This window comes from Pelobates fuscus, chromosome 9 (genome assembly GCF_036172605.1).
Source record: "Pelobates fuscus isolate aPelFus1 chromosome 9, aPelFus1.pri, whole genome shotgun sequence".
In the NCBI taxonomy this organism is placed as follows: Eukaryota; Metazoa; Chordata; class Amphibia; order Anura; family Pelobatidae; genus Pelobates; species Pelobates fuscus.
The window spans coordinates 89482326-89502786 of NC_086325.1; the positions used below are offsets into that span (position 1 = coordinate 89482326).

Here is a 20461-nt window from a genome sequence, read left to right on the forward strand (position 1 = left end):
CCTCACCGCCTTCTTAGTATGCCACTGATTAGCATGCCCACCTTCTTACCAAGTGTGAGGGCAAGGGGTTATGCTAAGTCTCCATTGTTCATTTTAATTGGGGGGACTTCCCAGTAACAGTTGGCAATGTTTAGCTTTACAAAACTTTGTGATTTAATGTGTGCTTTCTTGTTAAATTGTTAACAGAAACTTTTCCAAGCAGAGGCAAAGCCATAATGTGTATAGATACTGACACTTTTAAAGCAAAGGAAATGCAAACTGGGAGGAAAGGGGGTGATTTGCCCAATCCTAATCCACTCTATGGACTCCAATGGATTCTCATGCCTGAAATTATCCATAAAGGGCAAACGAGCACATACTAAAAGAGAAGCACAATGTTCTATTTATTTCTTTGCTTACCTCATCATTACAAAGTGTGGCAATCCCACTCACACTGATTATTTTGGTATTCCTGTGCCTTCTAGTTAAAAGGGAAGTGAACAAAATAAGCAACAAACATTATTCCAAATCATATGGAAGATGACACTAAAAAGGAAGTGCATTTCTGCTTTCGTCCTGTTACAGAGTTTTCACACTCAGAGAGAAAGTGTCACTGGATAGTAGCAGGAATGGATTTTCTTATTGTTTTTGGCATATTCCTTGCGGGGAAAACTGGTAAGTAATTTTTTTTTTTCACTTTTATTAAAGAAAAATAACATAAATCACTGTCAATGAATTTAAAATTTTAGACTAAAGTAACTGAGCTATTAGAATAACTATTTTCCTCCAATTCAGCTATTTTGGCCTTAAATTAAATTGTTTTAGTGCCATTATTTTACTGTACAGTAATCATCTTGATCTTGACTTGGCTTTGCTTCACACAAAGATTATTTCCTGCTCCTATTGTTATGTATATACTTTATTCTGTTGGTCTCTCTCTCTAGAATTTAAAAAATAAATCTGATCATTGCAAGAGACCATCGACCAAGGGTGATGATAATAATTGGTTTATTTTTTACACTGGTGAAATGAGCCCTGAGTCTGATGTTGCAGCACCTTTTAATCTTTATATTTTTGGATTGCAGTCTTGGTGGACTCACAACTCACAAGGCCCTTAGCCTCCATGTGTCTCAGTGGGGTTGCGTGTGTAGGTTTGTGTAGGTTGTTTGTGATGTTGTCATGTATGTCAACATGTTGTATTTGAATTAATAGTTTGTCGTTTTTTGCCTGTTGTACAGCACTGCAGAATATGTTGGTGTTATACAAGTAATTGTAGTAATTGTGTGTGTTTAAGGAAGGTGGATGCAGTATTGCATGTGTGGGAATGCTGCTTGTGGGATTGCATGCATACAGTGACTCTCCTTGTGGGTTTGCGTAGATATGGCTGTTTGCAGTGTAGTATGTGAGTGGATAGGGGTGGTTGTGTTGCAGTGTGTGTGGATAGAGACTGTTGCTTCTAGGGCATACTGGGGCTGTAGTGTGTGTGTTTGGATAACAGAGGCTCTATTGTGTGTTGGGGATATTGAGGCTGTAGTGTGTGTTTGTGTGGAGGATAGAGGCTGGAGAATGTGCGTGGACAGATATAGGCTGCACAGAGAGAGAGACTCTACTTGGTGGATGGGGCATAGGGACTCAAGTAGGTGCACTGGGGCATGGAGATACTAGTAGGTGCATGGGCACATAGGGGCTGTGCAGGAGGGCATATTAGCTTTTTTGGGTGCAGCTGGGCACAGAGGATTAAATAGTAGCTTATAGTCATAGTGGATGAAATGGGAGTGGGGGATAGGGTCCACAGAAAGTGCAATGAGAGATAAGGGTTGTATTGGGTTCAGGGGAGGAATGGGCGCTGTAGTGGATACAGGGGAGAGATTGGTGTTGCAATGAGTGCATGGGGCATAGAGGCTGTCGTGGGTGCAGTGTGTGCATGGGGGGGGGGGGCATAGAGGTTGTGGTGGGTGCAGGATGGATAAAGGCTGTAGTGGGTGCAGGAAAGATACCCGGTGCTGGGAGATATATGGGCTATAGCAGCAGCAGGGGTGGATAGGGACAGTAACAGGCGTGGGAAAGGATGGATGCTGTAGTTGGTGCAGGGTGAAGTAACTTTAAATATATACAAACAAAATGTGTGAACACAACCCCAGTGAAAATAGTGATAATTGAAAACGAACCGGAACTTCCCTGTGTTAGGTGAAGTGTCCAGAAAAGGTCCCCGAAGACTTCCTCTTGTCTTCAGCAAATATATACAAATAGAATAGGGGATAATCTGCTAAATACAGATAAAATGGAAAAACACACTGTGTGAGAGTTAATGAAGATGTATAATTTACAATTGGCCACTCACAAATTGTAAGATGTAAAACAGCTTTGAATGAAATCCTTTTTCTTCAATATTTTCTATGTTCATCTTCATACTCCCATCAGTGGGTTAGAATATTAACTCAAAAGAGAAAATTTATGGAGAAATAAAGTGCAGTTCCAGAGTGAAGTAAAAAATAAATTTAATAACTTACATATAAGTTTAAAACAATTAGCATATCACCGCTGGATGTTTTTCCATTTTATCTGTATTTAGCAGATTATCCCCTATTCTATTTGTATGAAGTAACTTTAAGTGGGTGTTGGAAGTCACTTATAGTGTGATCGCAGGGGAAACCTATTGCTGGAATGTGTGTGGATTTCTCGCTTTCTGGCTGGGATGATTTCTGTAAGAGCATAGATGTTCAGCTGGGCACCTGACTGTCTCAGGACGGTCTACCCGAATAGTCAGTCCGCTGACAAGTAGAAATTTTAAGACAAAATAATACAAGTGGAAAACTCCAAATAAGCTGTCTTACAAACAACGTTTTACATATTTTCTCATAAAGAGAAGGGTATTTCCTAATCATTTCAACTAACAACTATACAACAAATTGAGTATTTTTATGTGTCAATCTTTTATTTATTGAGGCATATGAGAAATACATTACAGGTATGCAGGAGTTAGAACAAACATACACATATTTATAGAAACGTAGCATGAGCATAGACATGAATTCTTCCACTTACTCAGCACAAGAGAGTTAACTCTTTGCAAAGTTTGCCACTTTTTAGTTTTTACGAAATGTAAGAAACAAGTAAAATTCACAATAGGTACATCATCACAAAAACAAGAGAGGTAAATAAGCATAGACATATTTATCGAGAAAAGTTTGACTAAGTACCTTTACATCAAACTCTTAGGTTTCTATATAACATGTGTCATGGTAACTTATGTTGCCCAGGCTGGGACACACCCTTCACACGATCCCTCTCATCTCAACAGTGGTCCTGACGCCGCTGTAACTCCCCACTTTTTCACGACGTGATGGCAACGCAGTCCTCCAAAACATTTGAATTGGAACATTTTGCAGGCGTGACTATAGGCGTGATTGATCTCGGCTTCCCTTAACTATTCTCTGTTCTGTTATCCTGAGATTCGGCTTTTGTTTTTTCGCTTCCCTGATTTATGACTTCCCTGACTCTGCTTGTCCCTGACCAGTCTTTTTCTCACAATGCCTAACCTGGCCATTCTAAGAACTGGCACACGTTGTCTAATCTATTATCATATACACACACTGCATGTTGGGTCACTAGATGTTGTGATGGTGAGTAATGTAAGAAACAGTATAAAAAATAATCAGGCTAGTCTAACATGTCATCAATGAGATTTGAATTTCTGAAGGATTGATAAGACATGGAGAATTGCTGTATAACATGCTAGTCAAAGGAAATTGCTGTAAAACGTGCTAGGCAAACAAGCTGAAGTTTAAACCAACTTCTATATTGCTGTGTCACACAAGGTAAAATTAAAATTAAAATAAGCAATAATAATAATGATGCAGGCAAGACCACATCTGCCAGTATCAGAGGAACTTCTATGTCAGGTGATGGGCATTAAACTAGTTTCAGCCGACTCCCATAGATGGGGCGCAGTCAGGGAAGACCATGGGTCCATCAATGAAACAGAACCTGCATAGGGCCCACCTCCAGCCCTAGCCCTGTACAAGGGCCAGTAGCACTAGTTCACACATTCAACTAAAAAGAAAGAAGAGTGGCTGCCTCTTTTCGATTCCAAATCATGTAGGTGGCAAAGCCTCAATTCAGACACCCGGGTGGCAAGGAAACACAGGCGCGATTTCCCCCAAAATGCCATAGCCTCCACAATGTAAATATTGCTCTGCTTTGTATGGTCAGATCAGCTAGTGTACCAGGTATATCCCTGGGATTTCAGTACAAGACGCGGGAGTGCTCTGCAGTCTACTATACATGTTTCTGTATTTTATCATTTATGTTCTAAAATCAATGTCAATTGGAAAATACCTAAATTATTAATTGAAATTAACAATACAAAAGACATCTAAAGAGTTAATGTACAAATAAGGTTAGAAACAAAATGAGTGAAATAAAACGATATATATACTGTAGTTATACGTATATTCAATTTAAAAACTAGTAGAAGAAACTTCAAGTTACCATCCACAAACTCTCAATACATTCTACATTTAAGCAACAATATTTAAGAGTGAGGTAGGTAGGTTTTAATAAACTGCTGCTGAATGTCACAAGTCAGTAGTAAACATAAAGGCAGTAATGACCTCTTACCTCTGAGTCCACATCCTTATTTCAGGCCAATTATAACCCATTACTCCTTACACTTAAAGACAATATGGATACTTGGGGAAAGAAACCTATTTTTTGGCTCAGTAGAATACACTTTGTTGAAATTAAAGTATTACCAAGGCTTCTCTCCTTGTTTTAACCCCTCCAAGTCGCGGTTTCTAAACAAGACCTAAATAGCCTGAAGATGTTTATAAATCAGTTTATTTGGAATCATAAGAGGTATCTGATTGCCATGTTGCTCAGCTGGCTCAGGTTGTACAGTGGCACTCGCCTACCAGGCTACGAAGATGGGAATCTTCTTTGTTGGGGTCTGACGTTCCACACCTCTATATATTCTTATGTAGATCAAATATCAATTTTAAGGGCTCAATGTCTGGACTTTATTTCTCTATGGAATTTGATCAGGATTAAATACATTTTAAAAAGCATAGAGGATGCAGTGATCTAAAGGTACAACCATATATGGAGGGGTGACACACCTTTTAGACTTCAGGGAATGGTCCATGTGACCCCAAAAGATTATATTTGTTTTGTACAACAGCCAAATTAGAATTTTTGATGTTAGAGAAATCATCCAAAATGGGTTGATATCTGCCATACATATCACATATGCTCTAATTCTTGACTATGTGGGTACTTAACATAGATTAGAGAGTGGGAAGATGACTTGGGAGAGGTACTAGAGGAGAAGATGTCAGAAGCCATGTGGCCCCTATTTTCATATCTGTATCCTTGCAGGAACCTATGCAGAAAATGTTACATAGCTGGTATGTGACCCCAGTCAAACTATTTAAAATTGGCAAAACCCCAGCGATCCATGTTCCAGGGGGTTTGGACACAAGTGATCCTGTCCATATGTGGTGGCAGCAATGTCCTAAAGTTTGCAGGTTTTGGCAACAAATCAAATTGTTACTAGACAAAGTGTTCCAGTGACTATTGGGACTGGATCCTTGCTCCTTTTTAGACCAGTAGAGGTTCTGACTAAGTAAAAATTCTATAACAAAATCACTTTAGCTGCCAGGTGGTTGGTGCCTAGTGTCAACCAACAGGCTTAAGCAGGGCGTGCCATGGCTTAGAGAAGTTAGGTCCATGATAGCACACAATATGTTAATGGATCAGCTCCACACCTACAGTGAAGGGCAATGCGGCAACTTACCAGGAAACCTGGGCTTGGTCGGATGAGTTTGTGAATCTTCCAAAAGATAAGCTATGAGAGAGTTTACAGTTGGGCATATGCGATGCCCCTGGGATCCCCCGCCTCTCCCCCTTTCTACATATTTATTTTGTTCAATATTTTTCTATGTCCAATTGTAAGACTGGCTCCAATTTCAAGATGTCACGCAATCATGCTTGTTGTATAAAATATGCTATGGACGGGAGTTGGTGTGTGTAATCTTATCAGAGCCTGTCTTGGTTGTGTATTGCATTTTCCTTTTTGTTACATCTCGGTTTATATTTTTCAGTTATTTTCTTGTACAAAAATTCCCACCTAATTTATATATATGTCTTTTATATATTACAAGTATGTCATATGATATGTCTTTTCCTGTCACGTAAATAAAGAATACAAAAAAAACAGTAGTGACCTGAAATCTGAATTGCAACATTTAGGATAAAACAGTCAAGCTGCAACTAAGCTATTTTTGCTTACATTTCGCAATACCAATCTCAGTTCACTGCAATTCTACAGCAGATCACTGCAACTATGTTTAGACAATACATGCTTAAAGGGACTGCCTAAATAATAAATGCATAAATAAAAATCACTGTTTAAAACATATAACCCAAATGAAAACATGCACGCATTAAATGATGTATTTTTTTAAACATGGTGTATATCAATGAGAAGCCTTTGTAAGGCTCCACTGAGCTAAACAAACTAGGAACAAATGGTTCCTGATGTCTGCTTGCAAGCCAGGGGTGTAACAAGGTTATTTATAAAATTGCCAGTTTCTATTGAAATCAGCACTTTTCGTAAACTAGAAAAAGAGGACATATTCTTCGCACATAACGCATTTCAGCAAGCTAAAGTACTTTAGGGGTCCAGAGTGTCTCTTTAAAGGGCAACTTGTTCATATAGTCACAGCTGAAGAATGCACATTCAGAGTAAACCTATAATCCTTTCATTGTGGAAATGCTATGGCTGCTGAAGAGAGAAGTGCAGTGATTGTGAGCAAAGAGCCATCTTTGGCAAAGTTGTCAAGCTTACCCAGTTACTCAATACTCTGCTTAGACACTCTTTGTCTCAAGCATACAGGTCTAATGTTGAAGAAAGTTCGAACAGGTGGAGAGCGGAACAGAACTTTACAAGTGCATTTAAGAAAATATGATATAATTGCTAGCATTTCTGCTAACACAATGTACAGATGAAATTGACTACATTGTAATGTAAGACCAATTAGTGTGTACCATAGCAGCTAATAATATAATGGCTTTTTATTTGAATAGCTGCCCATCTATAGATTGCAAGAGCTTGGAAATGGAAACAATCTGTTCCCTCTGACTTTTCAACAATGTTCCCATTATTGATTACATTGTGATTACATTAAATCCACAGCTCACCTTGCTCTAAGTGCTCATTCAAAATTATCAAAATGCAATTTTCTCATAGCTTAATTCTCACAACCTATACTTTTGATCCATTTTCTTCACTTTCCTCTTGGTGCGTATTGCTGTGTATCCAGGTTATTGTTACATTATGACTACCTTGACTAAGAAAAGTTCTCGTTTGGAATTTCTTCCATTTCTTACTTCTTATAATTTTCCTATCATGTTCTTGTATTATCTCATGATGATTCCTGAATCACTCATTTTATGCATGTTTTGAAAAAAAAAAAAAAAAAAAAAACTGATACAGAAATGGCTGAATTACAATCGTTCTAATTGAAACAATTTCAAATAATAAAAAAAAAAATATCACTGCTTTTACATTCCTGAAATATGCATTTTATATTTTATGTGGATATGATTTTAGGTTATAAAAAAAATAAAATATATATTCTTCATTTCAAAATATAGTCTAATTAAATAAATACATTTAATAAAATATTGAACTAAACACTAAAATATAAATATGTTTTGGTACTTCTTGATTATGGTTCCACTATACAAGTGCTGCACCCATCAGGGTCATTTAACGGGTGAGAATTCTTAATGCTGTGTTGCACATGAAACTTCTGGATGTAACAAAGATCTCACAGGAATTGTCAGTTCAGGTCTTCCCACTTATAGTTTGCTGATGCTCAGCTTGACTCTAATATGGTGATAAAGTCATATTTCCTTATGTTAGAGGTAGGTATATTTATTTAGAAGGTGTGGGTGTGCCTGCATGCATACTTGAATGCAGCGATAGTAGAATGTGGATATGACCAGCTGTCTTTCTGTATGCACATATGCATGGAGATATGTGGGTGTGACCATGACCAAGGGCAGATTAATGTAGGGGCGTTGCAATACTCCTAAGCCGCATGGTCTTTTTTTTTTTGTGTGTGTGCTTGTTTGTTTTTTTTATTTTTATTTTGTGAACAGCTTCTGCACTGTGGGTGCTCTGTGCCACATTCACACCGTGTGATCAGAGAGGCACAGCTATCCTCCCTAAATTTACTCTATCAGTTCATGTTCATGGCAATTTAGACAACACACAAAACTGTAGCACATCATATAATCACATGGTTCTACAGACATCCATGTAATTAAACTACTGGTACTATAACTTTATGTATATGTACCTGTTTTTCACTTATGAAGGTCAAATGCAAATAAATTCCAAAGAAATACAAAAAAATACCAAAGGGCTCCTAAAAATAAGGAGACCCCTGGAGGGGAGAACAGTGGGGGAAATGAGAACCCTAACTTTTATTAATAAACTAAGGTGAAATTAAAAACTGTCTTATATGAACATATAATAATTGTGTCATAAGGAGAGCCGAATGAAACAAAGTCAAAGCAGGAACTCATCAATGTTTCAAAGGTGGTCAACCCCCCCTGTATCAAATGGGAGGAAAACCATCCACAAATGGAAACTTGATAGAATTGCTAATGAAGAATAAGCAGAAGTCAAAGGATTTTTAAAGGTATGTGTGGCAGGTAGCAACATAGATGTAGAATAGGGGATTAGGCAATATCCCCTGAAATAAGGGAACACCTAACAAAGTATATGATGGGTGACAAATGTTAAGTAAAGAGGAAAGGAAGAGGATAAGGATATACAGACTCCCTTTTGAGCACAGTCTCTACCTAGGTTTCCCCAGAATAATAGAGTCAAAAAAGTCCTCTGAAATCACAATGAAGATGATATACCCTTTAGAAAAGGAGAAAGTAGTCTGTAACTTCCTTCCCAGTAGGAAAATATTTTTTATTTATAGCATTTGAGTATTCCTTCCAACATTTAGCTATACTCCACCTTTACTTAAGAACCTAAAAAACTAAACTCATCTTTTATAAGCTCCATTCCAGTCTCTCTGCAGTATCTGTTCCACCAGCTGTGAGATCATCATTTCGATGTTCTCTGATCCAATCCAATGCTTTTACAGAGAAACACTGAGGCCCTGCTGCACATCTGTGCCAGATGCCACAGTCTGTAAGTCCCAGTGTTTTTCTATGAGTAGAGTTACTTCTTACCTGGGTTCTTCTGGTGCTTATCTCCTCCTCCCCTACTTAGGCCTAAGCTTACATTAGCTCTCCTGAGCTAAACCATACATTGTAAGGCTAGCTCATTCGCTGAGAGCATCAGATGATCTCAGCCAATCACTCTCATCCAATGAGATAAGCCCTGCAGCTTCTAGCTCTCTGTCCGAAGTAATAAAGGTAGAAATCAATGCTCAGTGGACTCCAAGTAATGTTCCAACCATTCTAGAAATGGTTTACCTAGTTATAGTTTTGGTACATGCCAAGAATAAATGAGTATGATGTGGGATTACAGTCATGTTTTATGTAGCATCCTTTGTGAATCCAAGCAGTGTGTGCTTCTTGTGACTTAATGTACATGTCCAAAATATGTTGTAATGTATACATATGTGTTATGAATGTGAGCAGTGTCCTTTGTGTTGTTTACAAGTACTTTTTGTGGCAGTATATTTTGTCCTGAATTGAAAAGTTTAAAATTAATTTTCTTAGCTGCTGTCACTGTAAGGAAATATACATTGAATGGTTACTTCTGCCCATTTGTTATGGTATTTAGACCTTGCTTTAGTATTTTTGGATACATTCTTCTAATTCTTTAATACTTTTAAATAAACCTTTAAAATTATAAAATTTATCCGTATGTATATTTTTCATATTTTAATACTTGGGGAATTTCTTTTACATTTATCTTAAAATATAAAAATATTTCAAAAGTGTATCCAAAAATATTACATCAAGGCCCAAGTTTATTAATTTACATTTTTGATTTCCCCAATAAAGTATATAATATGCATTTAAGATTACTTAGGATACTTAATTGACCATAACACAGAATAATATGCATTAAAAAAAAATACCCTCTCCAATATGGTTTCAAAGGAGGAAAACTTAATAGGCAATGTCATTAAATGGAAAGTTTAGAGTAAAATTATTTTAGTTTTTAAATAAAGATATGTCCACAAAGTCTAAATGTTTATAAGCAGATGATGTACTCAACTTTAGGAAAAAATATTTTATTGTATACGGTATTAACCTTAACTGTGTTTTTTTTTGTGTAGTATAAAATATCATCATTAAATAATATATTTGTTCCATTTACCAATAATAATACATTTCCTCTGTCCACAGCTTTATGTGACCTTTCTCTGAATGTGGAACACACAGTACAGGGTTTTAGAGGTTATTCTGTTGTCATACCCTGCACTTACGAACCGTCTAAAGAGTACACCGAACAAGAAGTATTATGGTTCAAAGGATCAACAAAACTTTTTCAGCGGATTAAATCAGAGGATCATGTTTTTCTTGGAGAATTAAGAGGCAAAATCACTGTGTCAAAGTCTCCACCTGGGGATGTCTCCCTAACTATTAATAAACTGTCAGCCTCAGACAGAGGTGACTATGAATGTCAAGTAATCAGTAAATCAATTAATCTGGGGACAAGAACCACTATGACCGCTATAAGCACTCTTACAGTGTCAAAAGGTAAGTACACCTTTCATTTTCACTATTAGCCAGTTTATGATACATCACATTATTAAAATATTAATATTTGTTTCATGATAAATTTGTCTGCAGAATTCAAAATATTTTTTTTCTCCGTTCGAACATTCACTGCAACCACTTGAGAACCTATTCCTGGTATTAATAATATTACCCAAGTAACTCTCATTAACAAGTTTACATTCTTCAGTTGGTATGGTCAACTAAATATAATGACTTTCTATAAAATTAGGGGCATGTGGCATGGTCTAGATAGACCTTGATGCATTAAGACACATCTCCCACCGGTCGGTGATCCATAGATAGATAGATAGATAGATAGATTCTCTGCATATAAATTTGCATTTCCACCACAAAGAGGGAGACCTACCTCTTGCACACATGGCACATCGAGCCACCATAAAAAAAGACTTCCACAATGCATTTCCAGATTTCCACACCTCCCGAGAGGGCCCGCGATTGCGCCGAGTCTGATGACTTAAAGGTAGGCAGACAATGTAATAGAGCAGCAGGAAATGCTAGCAGAATGCTTGGTTGTATAGGGAGAGGTATTAGCAGTAGAAAGAGGGAAGTGTTCATGCCATTGTACAGAACACTGGTGAGACCTCACTTGGAGTATTGTACGCAGGACTGGAGACTGTATCTCCAGAAGGATATTGATACTTTAGAGAGAGTTCAGAGAAGGGCTACTAAACTGGTTCATGGGTTGCAGGATAAAACTTACAAGGAAAGGTTAAAGGAACTTAACATGTGTAGCCTGGAGTAAAGACGAGACAGGGGGGATATGATGAAAACCTTTAAATACATAAAGGTAATCAACACAATAAAGGAGACTATATTTAAAAGAAGATAAACTACCACAACAAGAGGACATAATCTTAAATTATAGGGGCAAAGGTTTAAAAATAATATCCGGAAATATTACTTTACTGAGAGGGTAGTGGATGCATGGAATAGGCTTCCAGTTGAAGTGGTAGAGGTTAACACAGTAAAGGAGTTTAAGCATGCGTGGGATATGCATAAGGCTATCCTAACTATAAGACACGGCCCGGGACTAATGAAAGTATTTTAAAAAAATTGGGCAGTCTAGATGGGCCGAATGGTTCTTATCTGTTGTCACATTCTATATTTCTATGTTTCTATGAGAACAAGGTGGCTGATCGTGAGGACAGGTATAGGCTAGACAATATCCATATTAGAAGGTTCAATAAAGAAGTGAAACTCCAAGAATTGGCAGTTAATGTTATGAATATCTTTGAAGTACTTTTCCTGGAAGCCACTACTATTTACTTATAGGTTACTAAGATCTAAACATCCATCTGTCACCAGAGACACTTCACAGATTTCCATTATTAGGCCATCAAAGAACACTATGAGATTTGATATTTCAAAGTGAATTTCAAATAAAAGGACGAAGTAAATTAACTGAAATCATAGTTTAACTAGATAATCTTTCCAGTTTTTTTAAATCTATTTTGATCTTAGATTTTTTTTTCATTTATCTTCTTACTTTATTTACTTAAGTGAATAAACCTAACAGGTAATAATACTATCAAGGTAGAATAAATCACCAACACTAGATAGATAAATACATTGAGGGATACCCCTGCATTATGAATGAACACTGGGAGTTTATCGCATTGAATATCCACACATCCCAAAATGGGGATTATACTATCCAGGTGATATACCGCGGAGCTCTTAGTAGCTCTAAATATAGAGTTGACACATTGCACTGTTATTATTTTTTTGTTCTGGTTTTCTCTTTGAGGTTCTTTAAGGATTGCCATTGTTAACTACCAATCTCCAATAAGTGTATGTATGTATACACACACACACACACATATATATATATATATATATATATATATATATATATATACTGCTCAAAAAAAATAAAGGGAACACAAAAATAACACATCCTAGATCTGAATGAATTAAATATTCTTCTGAAATACAAATACTTTGTTCTTTACATAGTTGAATGTGCTGACAACAAAATCACGCAAAAATAAAAAAATAGAAATAAAATTTTTCAACCCATGGAGGTCTGGATTTGGAGTCACACTCAAAATTAAAGTGGACACACACACTACATGCTGATCCAACTCTGATGTAATGTCCTTAAAACAAGTCAAAATGAGGCTCAGTAGTGTGTGTGGGCCTCCACGTGCCTGTATGACCTCCCTACAACGCCTGTGCATGCTCCTTATGAGGTGGCGGATGGTCTCCTGAGGGATCTCCTCTCAGACCTGGACTAAAGCATCTGCCAACTCCTGGACAGTCTGTGGTGCAACGTGACATTGGTGGATGGAGCGAGACATGATGTCCCAGATGTGCTCAATTGGATGCAGGTCTGGGGAACGGGCAGGCCAGTCCATAGCATTAATGCCTTCGTCTTGCAGGAACTGCTGACACACTTCAGCCACATGAGGTCTAGCAGGGGCGGACTGAGAACCCTCAGGGCCCCCGGGCAAAATAAATCAAGGGCCCCCTTACAGGCCCCACCCATACTCCGCAGCAAGCGCCACCCATGTCCCGCCTCCATGCACCGCCTCCAGCCACACCCAACACAATCTTTAGACACAAGGAACAAAAGTGCAATAATCCCTTCAAGGCCCCAGTAGAGACTACAATTGAGGGCTAATGAGCCATGAAAGGGGGTCTTTCTAGCAGAGGCTATCTCAGTGTCCTTTAGAGAGTGTGTTAAAAAGAATACTCTCCAGGTCCCATTAGAGACTACAATGGAGTCTAATGGGGCCTGGAGGGGGGTCTCTCCAACACTCTGGTTCCTATTCACAATATAGCAACACAACATAGCTCGCTGATACCTAGGCCAAGTTGGCTCCTCTTACCTTAATTACTGTTGCTGGCTGGCAGTCTGTGGGCTTGCTGGAAGGCTGTGGGCTTACTGGCTGCGGCTGGCAGGCTGTGGGCTTGCTGGCAGGCTGTGGGCTCTCTGGCTACTGCCGGCAGGCTGTGGGCTTGCTGGCTGCGGCTGGCAGGCTGTGGCTTGCTGGCTGTGGCTTGCTGGCTGGCAGGCTGTGGGCTTGCTGGAAGGCTGTGGGCTTACTGGCTGCGGCTGGCAGGCTGTGGGCTTGCTGGCAGGCTGTGGGCTTGCTGGCTACTGCCGGCAGGCGGTGGGCTTGCTGGCTGCGGCTGGCAGGCTGTGGCTTGCTGGCTGTGGCTTGCTGGCTGGCAGGCTGTGGCTTGCTGGCTTTAAGCCTAACTGGTGGCCTGTGGGCTGGCTGGCTGGCTACTGGCCAGCCTGTGGGCTGTCTGGCTGGCCGGCCTGTGAGCTGGCTGGCTTGCTGGCTACTGGGGCACTCGTAGATTATTTAAAGAAATAATCCATGCACAATAACCACTACTGCTCTGTGTAGTCGTTATGGTGCCAGGAGGGCCGGGCCCCCCTCCTAGAGTAAGTAGTCAAACCGTTTAAGAACAGTTTGACAACTTACCTGGGGTATGCTGGGATATGAGGCTGTAGTAGGGTATAGGAGCAGTGGTGCAATGTGTAAGGGGTGCAGTGTGTGTGAGGGGGTGTAGTGTGTGAATGTGTAGGGTGTGTGGGGCAATGTGTGTACGAGGGGGCTGTGTATGTGTGTGGCAATGTTAGTATGGGGGGCTGTGTGTGTATGGGTGGGCAGTGTATGTGTGTGTGAGGCAATGTGTGTAAATGTGTATGGTCTGTGTGGGGGCAGTGTGTGTGTGTGTGTGTGTATAGGGGGCAGTGTGTGAATGTGTATGGTGTGTGGGGGCAGTGTGTTTATTGGGCTAGAGTTTACTCTCACCACTGCGACCACCAGGAATACCTGGTGGTCACAGTGTTGAGAGTGAACTCTAGCCCGTAGCTCCAGGGCTAGAGTTTACTCTCGCAAGAGCCGTAACGTTGCCGTGGTAACCGCGGCAATGATCTGTGCTCGCGCAAGAAGGACCCAGAGGAGCTGCAGGCTGAGCTCCCGGGTCCTCTCTTCCTCCCTCCCCTGCCGGCTGCCCGCACAGTGCCTGCAGACAGGGAAGGGGGCAATTGCCCTCCTCTTATTCCCCCCTCCCCCTCTTCTTACCCCCTCCCTCTCTTCTTACCTCCCTCTCTCTCTTCTTACCTCCCTCTCTCTCTTCTTACCTCCCTCTCTCTCTTCTTACCTCCCTCTCTCTTCTTACCTCCCTCTCTCTTTTAACCCCCTCTCTCTTTTAACCCCCTCTCTCACTTTTAACCCCCCCTCCCTCTCTCTTTTAACCCCCCCTCTCTCTCTTTTAACCCCCCCCCTCTCCCTTTTAACCCCCCCTCCCTCTCTCTTTTAACCCCCACCTTCCCTCTCTTTTAACCCCCACCTTCCCTCTCTTTTAACCCCCCCTCCCTCTCTCTTTTAACCCCCCCTCCCTCTCTCTTTTAACCCCCCTCCCCCTCCCCCTCCCCCTCCCCCTCTCAACCCCCCCTCCCTGTCTCTTTTAACCCCCCCTCTCTCTTTTAACCCCCACCTTCCCTCTCTCTTTTAAACCCCCCCTCTCTTTTAACCCCCCCCTATTTTAACCCCCCTTCTCTTTTAACCCCCCTCCCTTTTTTAACCCCCCCTCCCTCCCTCTCTCTTTTAACCCCCCCTCTCTCTCTCTCTTTTAACCCCCCCTCCCCCTCTCAACCCCCCCCATCCCTCTCTCTTTTTACCCCCTCCCCTGTAGCGTGGACGAGCGGCTTTCCGGTCCGCGGCCGGAGTGATAGGAAGGTGCACACTGTGCACCTTCCTGTCAGTCCGGCCGGGTACAGGAAACAGAAACTTCTGTTCCGCGCGGAACAGGAGTTTCTGTTTCCTGTACCCGGCCGGACTGACAGGAAGGTGCACACTCAGTGTGCACCTTCCTATCACTCCGGCCGGGCACCGCGGACCGGAAAGCCGCTCGTCCACGCTACAGGGGAGGTGAGAAGCTGCAGCCACCTGAGCGCTCTTAAGAGAGCGCTCAGGCGGCTGCAGCATTTAAAGGGGCGGCCGGGCCCCCTTATGGCGGGCCCCCCTCCCGGCCGGGCCCTCGGACCATGTCCGAAGTGCCCGACCGGTCAGTCCGCCCCTGAGGTCTAGCATTGTCTTGCATTAGGAGGAACCCAGGGCCAACCGCACCAGCATATGGTCTCACAAGGGGTCTGAGGATCTCATCTCGGTACCTAATGGCAGTCAGGCTACCTCTGGCGAGCACATGGAGGGCTGTGCGGCCCCCCAAAGAAATGCCACCCCACACCATTACTGACCCACTGCCAAACCGGCCATGCTGGAGGATGTTGCAGGCAGCAGAACGTTCTTCACGGCGTCTCCAGACTCTGCCACGTCTGTCACATGTGCTCAGTGTGGACCTGCTTTCATCTGTGAAGAGCACAGGGCGCCGGTGACAAATTTGCCAATCTTGGTGTTTTCTGGCAAATTCCAGACACATGCACATTTGTGGCCTGCTGGAGATCATTTTGCAGGGCTCTGGCAGTGCTCCTCCTTTTCCTCCTTGCACAAAGGCAGAGGTAGCAGTTCTGCTGCTGGGTTGTTGCCCTCCTAAGGTCTCCTCCACATCTCCTGATGTACTGGTCTGTCTCCTGGTAGCGCTTCCATGCTCTGGACACTACGCTGACAGACACAGAAAACCTTCTTGCCACAGCTTGCATTGATGTGCCATCCTGGATGAGCTGCACTACCTGCGCCACTTTTGTGGGTTGTAGACTCCGTCCCATGCTACCACTAGAGTGAAAGCACCGCCAGCATTCAAAAGTGACCAAAACATCAGCCAGGAAGCATAGGAACTGAGAAGTGGTCTGTGGTCACCACCTGCAGAACCACTCCTTTATTGGGGGTGTCTTGCTAATTGCCTATAATTTCCACCTGTTGTCTATCCCATTTGCACAACAGCATGTGAAATTGATATTGACTCAGTGTTGCTTCCTAAGTGGAATGTTTGATTTCACAGAAGTGAGATTGACTTACATTGTGTTGTTTAAGTGTTCCCTTTATTTTTTTGAGCAGTGTGTGTGTATATATATATATATATATATATATATATATATATATATATATCACTACAAGAATTAACACTGCTTCTCTGTATAAAGTTTTCATTCAGGCGCGGCCTACCCCGTTTTGCAATTTGTGCAGGGTTTGGGAATCTCTAAAACAAAAGTAATGGGCACTCACTATAGCTTAATAAGTATGCTTATGTTGGCTGCAGTACACAATGCAAGGATTCCCAAACCTTGTAAATAAACAAATAATAGAATGGATGGCGTATACCTCGCCCAAAGTTATACGTACATAAATCTTCAGATCTTATTCCTATTTTTAGGCTTTTTATTGTCTTTTATTATTTTTGTTACAATAAAGTTTGCTTTTTACAGCTACTTACCTTTTATTTATTTTTTTGCCTTCTGGTACCAATACATCCATAGGTGGGGATTATACCACCCATGCTGTTCAAATTAGAGCAAGTCCTGCTCTAGTAAATGTAGGTACATTACCTTATTTTCTTTTAATTTAAAAGTACTTACTTCACCATTGGAGTTTTCTCCTGTCTATATTTGTCTCCATATATACCAAGCACGTTATATCACATTTGGAGCACCTGTATTGCCAACATCACCATACATCCTTAGACAGGGATTGTACTGTCCATGCGCAACACAACAGAGCTCTAAGATAGCTCAATTAAATGTGAGTGGATCTCATATAGCACTATCATTTCAATTTCATTTTGTATTCTACCATACTGTATTGCATTATTACTGTATTCTCTTATGTTTTGTTATTCTGAGGTCTACAGTATTACACCATCTGAAGATTTATGTACGTATAACTTTGAGCGCGGTATACACCATCCATACTATTATCTGGGAATCTCTGCTGGTTCACTGCTGCCTGCTCTTTTGTTATAGAGTGTCTATTCTGTGTTTCTCTCTCTCTATATATAGGGATATGGTTACTTTTTTGTAACAGATTAGCACAGTATCTGAACAATCAAATTAAACAAAATAAAATGTTAGTGACTGAACAAAATGCTGTAGCTTGCCATCAGTTAATTCCCACTCAGATCTCAAACTGTCATGGCAGCTAGTGTGGTCCAGCACAGACAGAACAGAAAAGGATGGAAGGTAAACCGGTCCTTAGAATGGTCGGACAAATACGTTAAAGACGGAGAATGGTCAAGGGATAGCCAAGGTCAAAATACCGCTAATATCAAAAACAGGAAAAGAAAACGCACTCTCGGGAACCAGGAACGGAAAACACGACAGGGCAATGACCTTGGGAACTTTAGGGATTCAAATATCCCTCCTTTGCCCGTGATTGGTCATAGGGTGACCTCTGACCCCAGAACGTGCGTGTGCGTCGATGTCGTGATGTCACACGCACAAGACCCTGGGGGGCGGGGTTATATATGGTCGCGACCGCATGGTCGCAGCCATATTGAGAAAGGGCTTATTTATTTTTTTGCTTCCTGGTCTGGCGGAGTGGCTCCCGACTTGCTGCTGAGCAGGTAGGCTCAGTTCATCGGCGCAGTCATCGGGACCGTGACAAAAAACACATTTCAGCTTAAATTAAAGTAGAAGTGTAATGCAGATTTTATTAATGGATGAAGTAAAAATGCATTTTGGTTGGTTGCACACTTATGTTTTTCTAAGGACTATGTGTGGATGTAGTACACAACAGTCTATCACTGGGGGTATATACTTACTGGCTGCACAGTCACTTTTGATTAACATTTCACAATGTTAAAGAAAGTCAGTAGCCCCTGCAGACTTGCGGCTCAATTCTCTGCCATTTAGGAGTTAAAGTAGATATATACAAAAAATGAGGATACAGCTTTGGATCTACAAGAAATATAAAACAAATAATAATGTAACACTGTATAACTAGGTATAAGTGTGCTGTTTTAGATATAACTCACAGGATAGATGAATAAATGACGCCCAAGGGTGCCTCCCCTGATGAATGTAAGGGGCAAAATCACTGCTTCTATTCCAAGGAAGACAAAGTTGGACTCAGGATATGGAGTAGAAAAAAATTCCGTCTTTATTAAAAGAATATATAAAAATATATATATATATATATATATACAGGCTGTTATGGTATCAGGTCCTATGCGTTTCGTCCAAATGGACTTCCTAAGGGACCTCCCGGTATTCGAGTGTGTAACAGCAGTAAAACAAATACAAAAATGCAATAACAGTAAGCAGTAAAATCCCTCCCCTGAGTCCTTTCTTTTATACTAATGATAGGTCCTTCTCATTGGTGCTTCCCTGGACGTCAAATTCTTGATGCAGCTGTGGGTGATCAAATTTCCCAGGTTGTGTTGCTTTCTTGATGTCACTTCCGGTTTTCAGCCATTGCGGGACGTCACTTCCGGTTCGGCTATTCATTCTAATTGTATCCGTGGGCGTTTGCCTTTCACTGTAAGGAAGTTTGCGTTCCACCTGTAGCTCAATGCGACAGATATGTTACTGATGGTAGCCCTTGAGGCTCAAACAAGGAAAAAAAGTTCTGATTGTAGATAAATGTGGTAGCCCTTAAGGCTTAAACAAGGAAACAAAGTTACGATTGATTTAGGAGTTAAACAACATTGTTTATGCAGCAAAAGGCCCACCTCCCTAAACGTGACCCACATGGTCTCACAGTCTCAAAAGAAGCAATTAGTGAAACTTCAAGGGCACACATTTAGGTTTTAACCCAAAGCCCAAATTTGGTTAAAATTAGGCTTCAATTTAATATTTTTGGACACACTTTTAAAATGTTTTTTTTAATATTAAAATTAAAAATATCTATACATATATGTCAATGAATAAAAAAAAAAAATATTCAAATATTTTTCAAAATAATAAATCGTTTTAAAAGGGTATCCAAGGGGCGGTGCCTGGCCGCCAAGCTGGGTAAACGTGGAGCACTTTGCCTCCTCGACAAATCCCCAATAATAAGCCTATACTTACCCCTTTTCACTTAAAATAACCTCAAGAAGCTGCCAGTTGGCAAGGGGAACTCAAGCAGCACCCTCCTGTGCAAATGCTGGCCTGTGTCCTGCCAGCAGGCACCGATTGATGGGTCGATGAGTTTGCAGCCTGCTGTAAGGCTCTAGAAGGAGAAACGGACGATCTCCCATGCTTAGTCCAGCGGGACCTCTCTTACGCCTATCCAGGGCCCCGTTCTCCCACCCCTGTGGGTCGTGGGGGTTAGCCCGGTCCCCACCAAGGATGCAACGCTCACTCACAGTATGTGGGCAGGCTGGTCCACAGTATGTGGACCAGCCTGGGCCATCATGGAAAAAAAATGGCCACCGTGTCAAGATGAAGAGTAGAGGCTGCATTACCTGAGCAATGGCTGTGTACCTTCCTGGAGGTTGGTGTCGACCTGAATACCGCATGCTGGCAACAATCCAATAACAGACAGCGCAATCTCTCCATTCCCCCTGACCACCGGGTAACACCAGAGGGTGACAGCTCACCACTCAGGCTGAGAGACATTTCTGCTCATTAACAGGAGCACTGTCCACACAATTGGAGGTTTCACCTTTCACCATCCACAAGCCGCACTGACGAATCTGTGGGGACTTTATCGGGACTCTGACCCAGCCTTTCCTTGTGGGCAGGGCCGGTGCAAGGATTTCTGCCTCCCTAGGCAAAGATCCATTTTGCCGCCCCTTCATGTCACTCATTCACTGACAGACACACACATGCTGACAGACATACACTCACTCACTGACAGAC

At 41.3% G+C, this 20461-nt stretch overlaps 1 protein-coding gene across 6 annotated transcripts in view; it reads left to right on the forward strand.

Annotated features, from left to right (window-relative positions):
• Window positions 1-531: 531 nt before the first annotated feature.
• The window catches only part of LOC134572879 (V-set and immunoglobulin domain-containing protein 4-like), a 45786-nt gene continuing 25856 nt past the window's right edge, over window positions 532-20461 (forward strand). For 4 of the 6 annotated variants that reach the window (XM_063432158.1, XM_063432163.1, XM_063432161.1 and 1 more), the window contains exons 1-2: window positions 532-654; window positions 10369-10722. In XM_063432158.1, the coding sequence (XP_063288228.1) occupies window positions 609-654; window positions 10369-10722 (400 nt within the window). In that variant the 5' untranslated portion in view covers window positions 532-608. The remainder of the gene's footprint in view (window positions 655-10368; window positions 10723-20461) is intronic. The other 2 variants (XM_063432162.1, XM_063432164.1) reach the window with 1 other exon arrangement.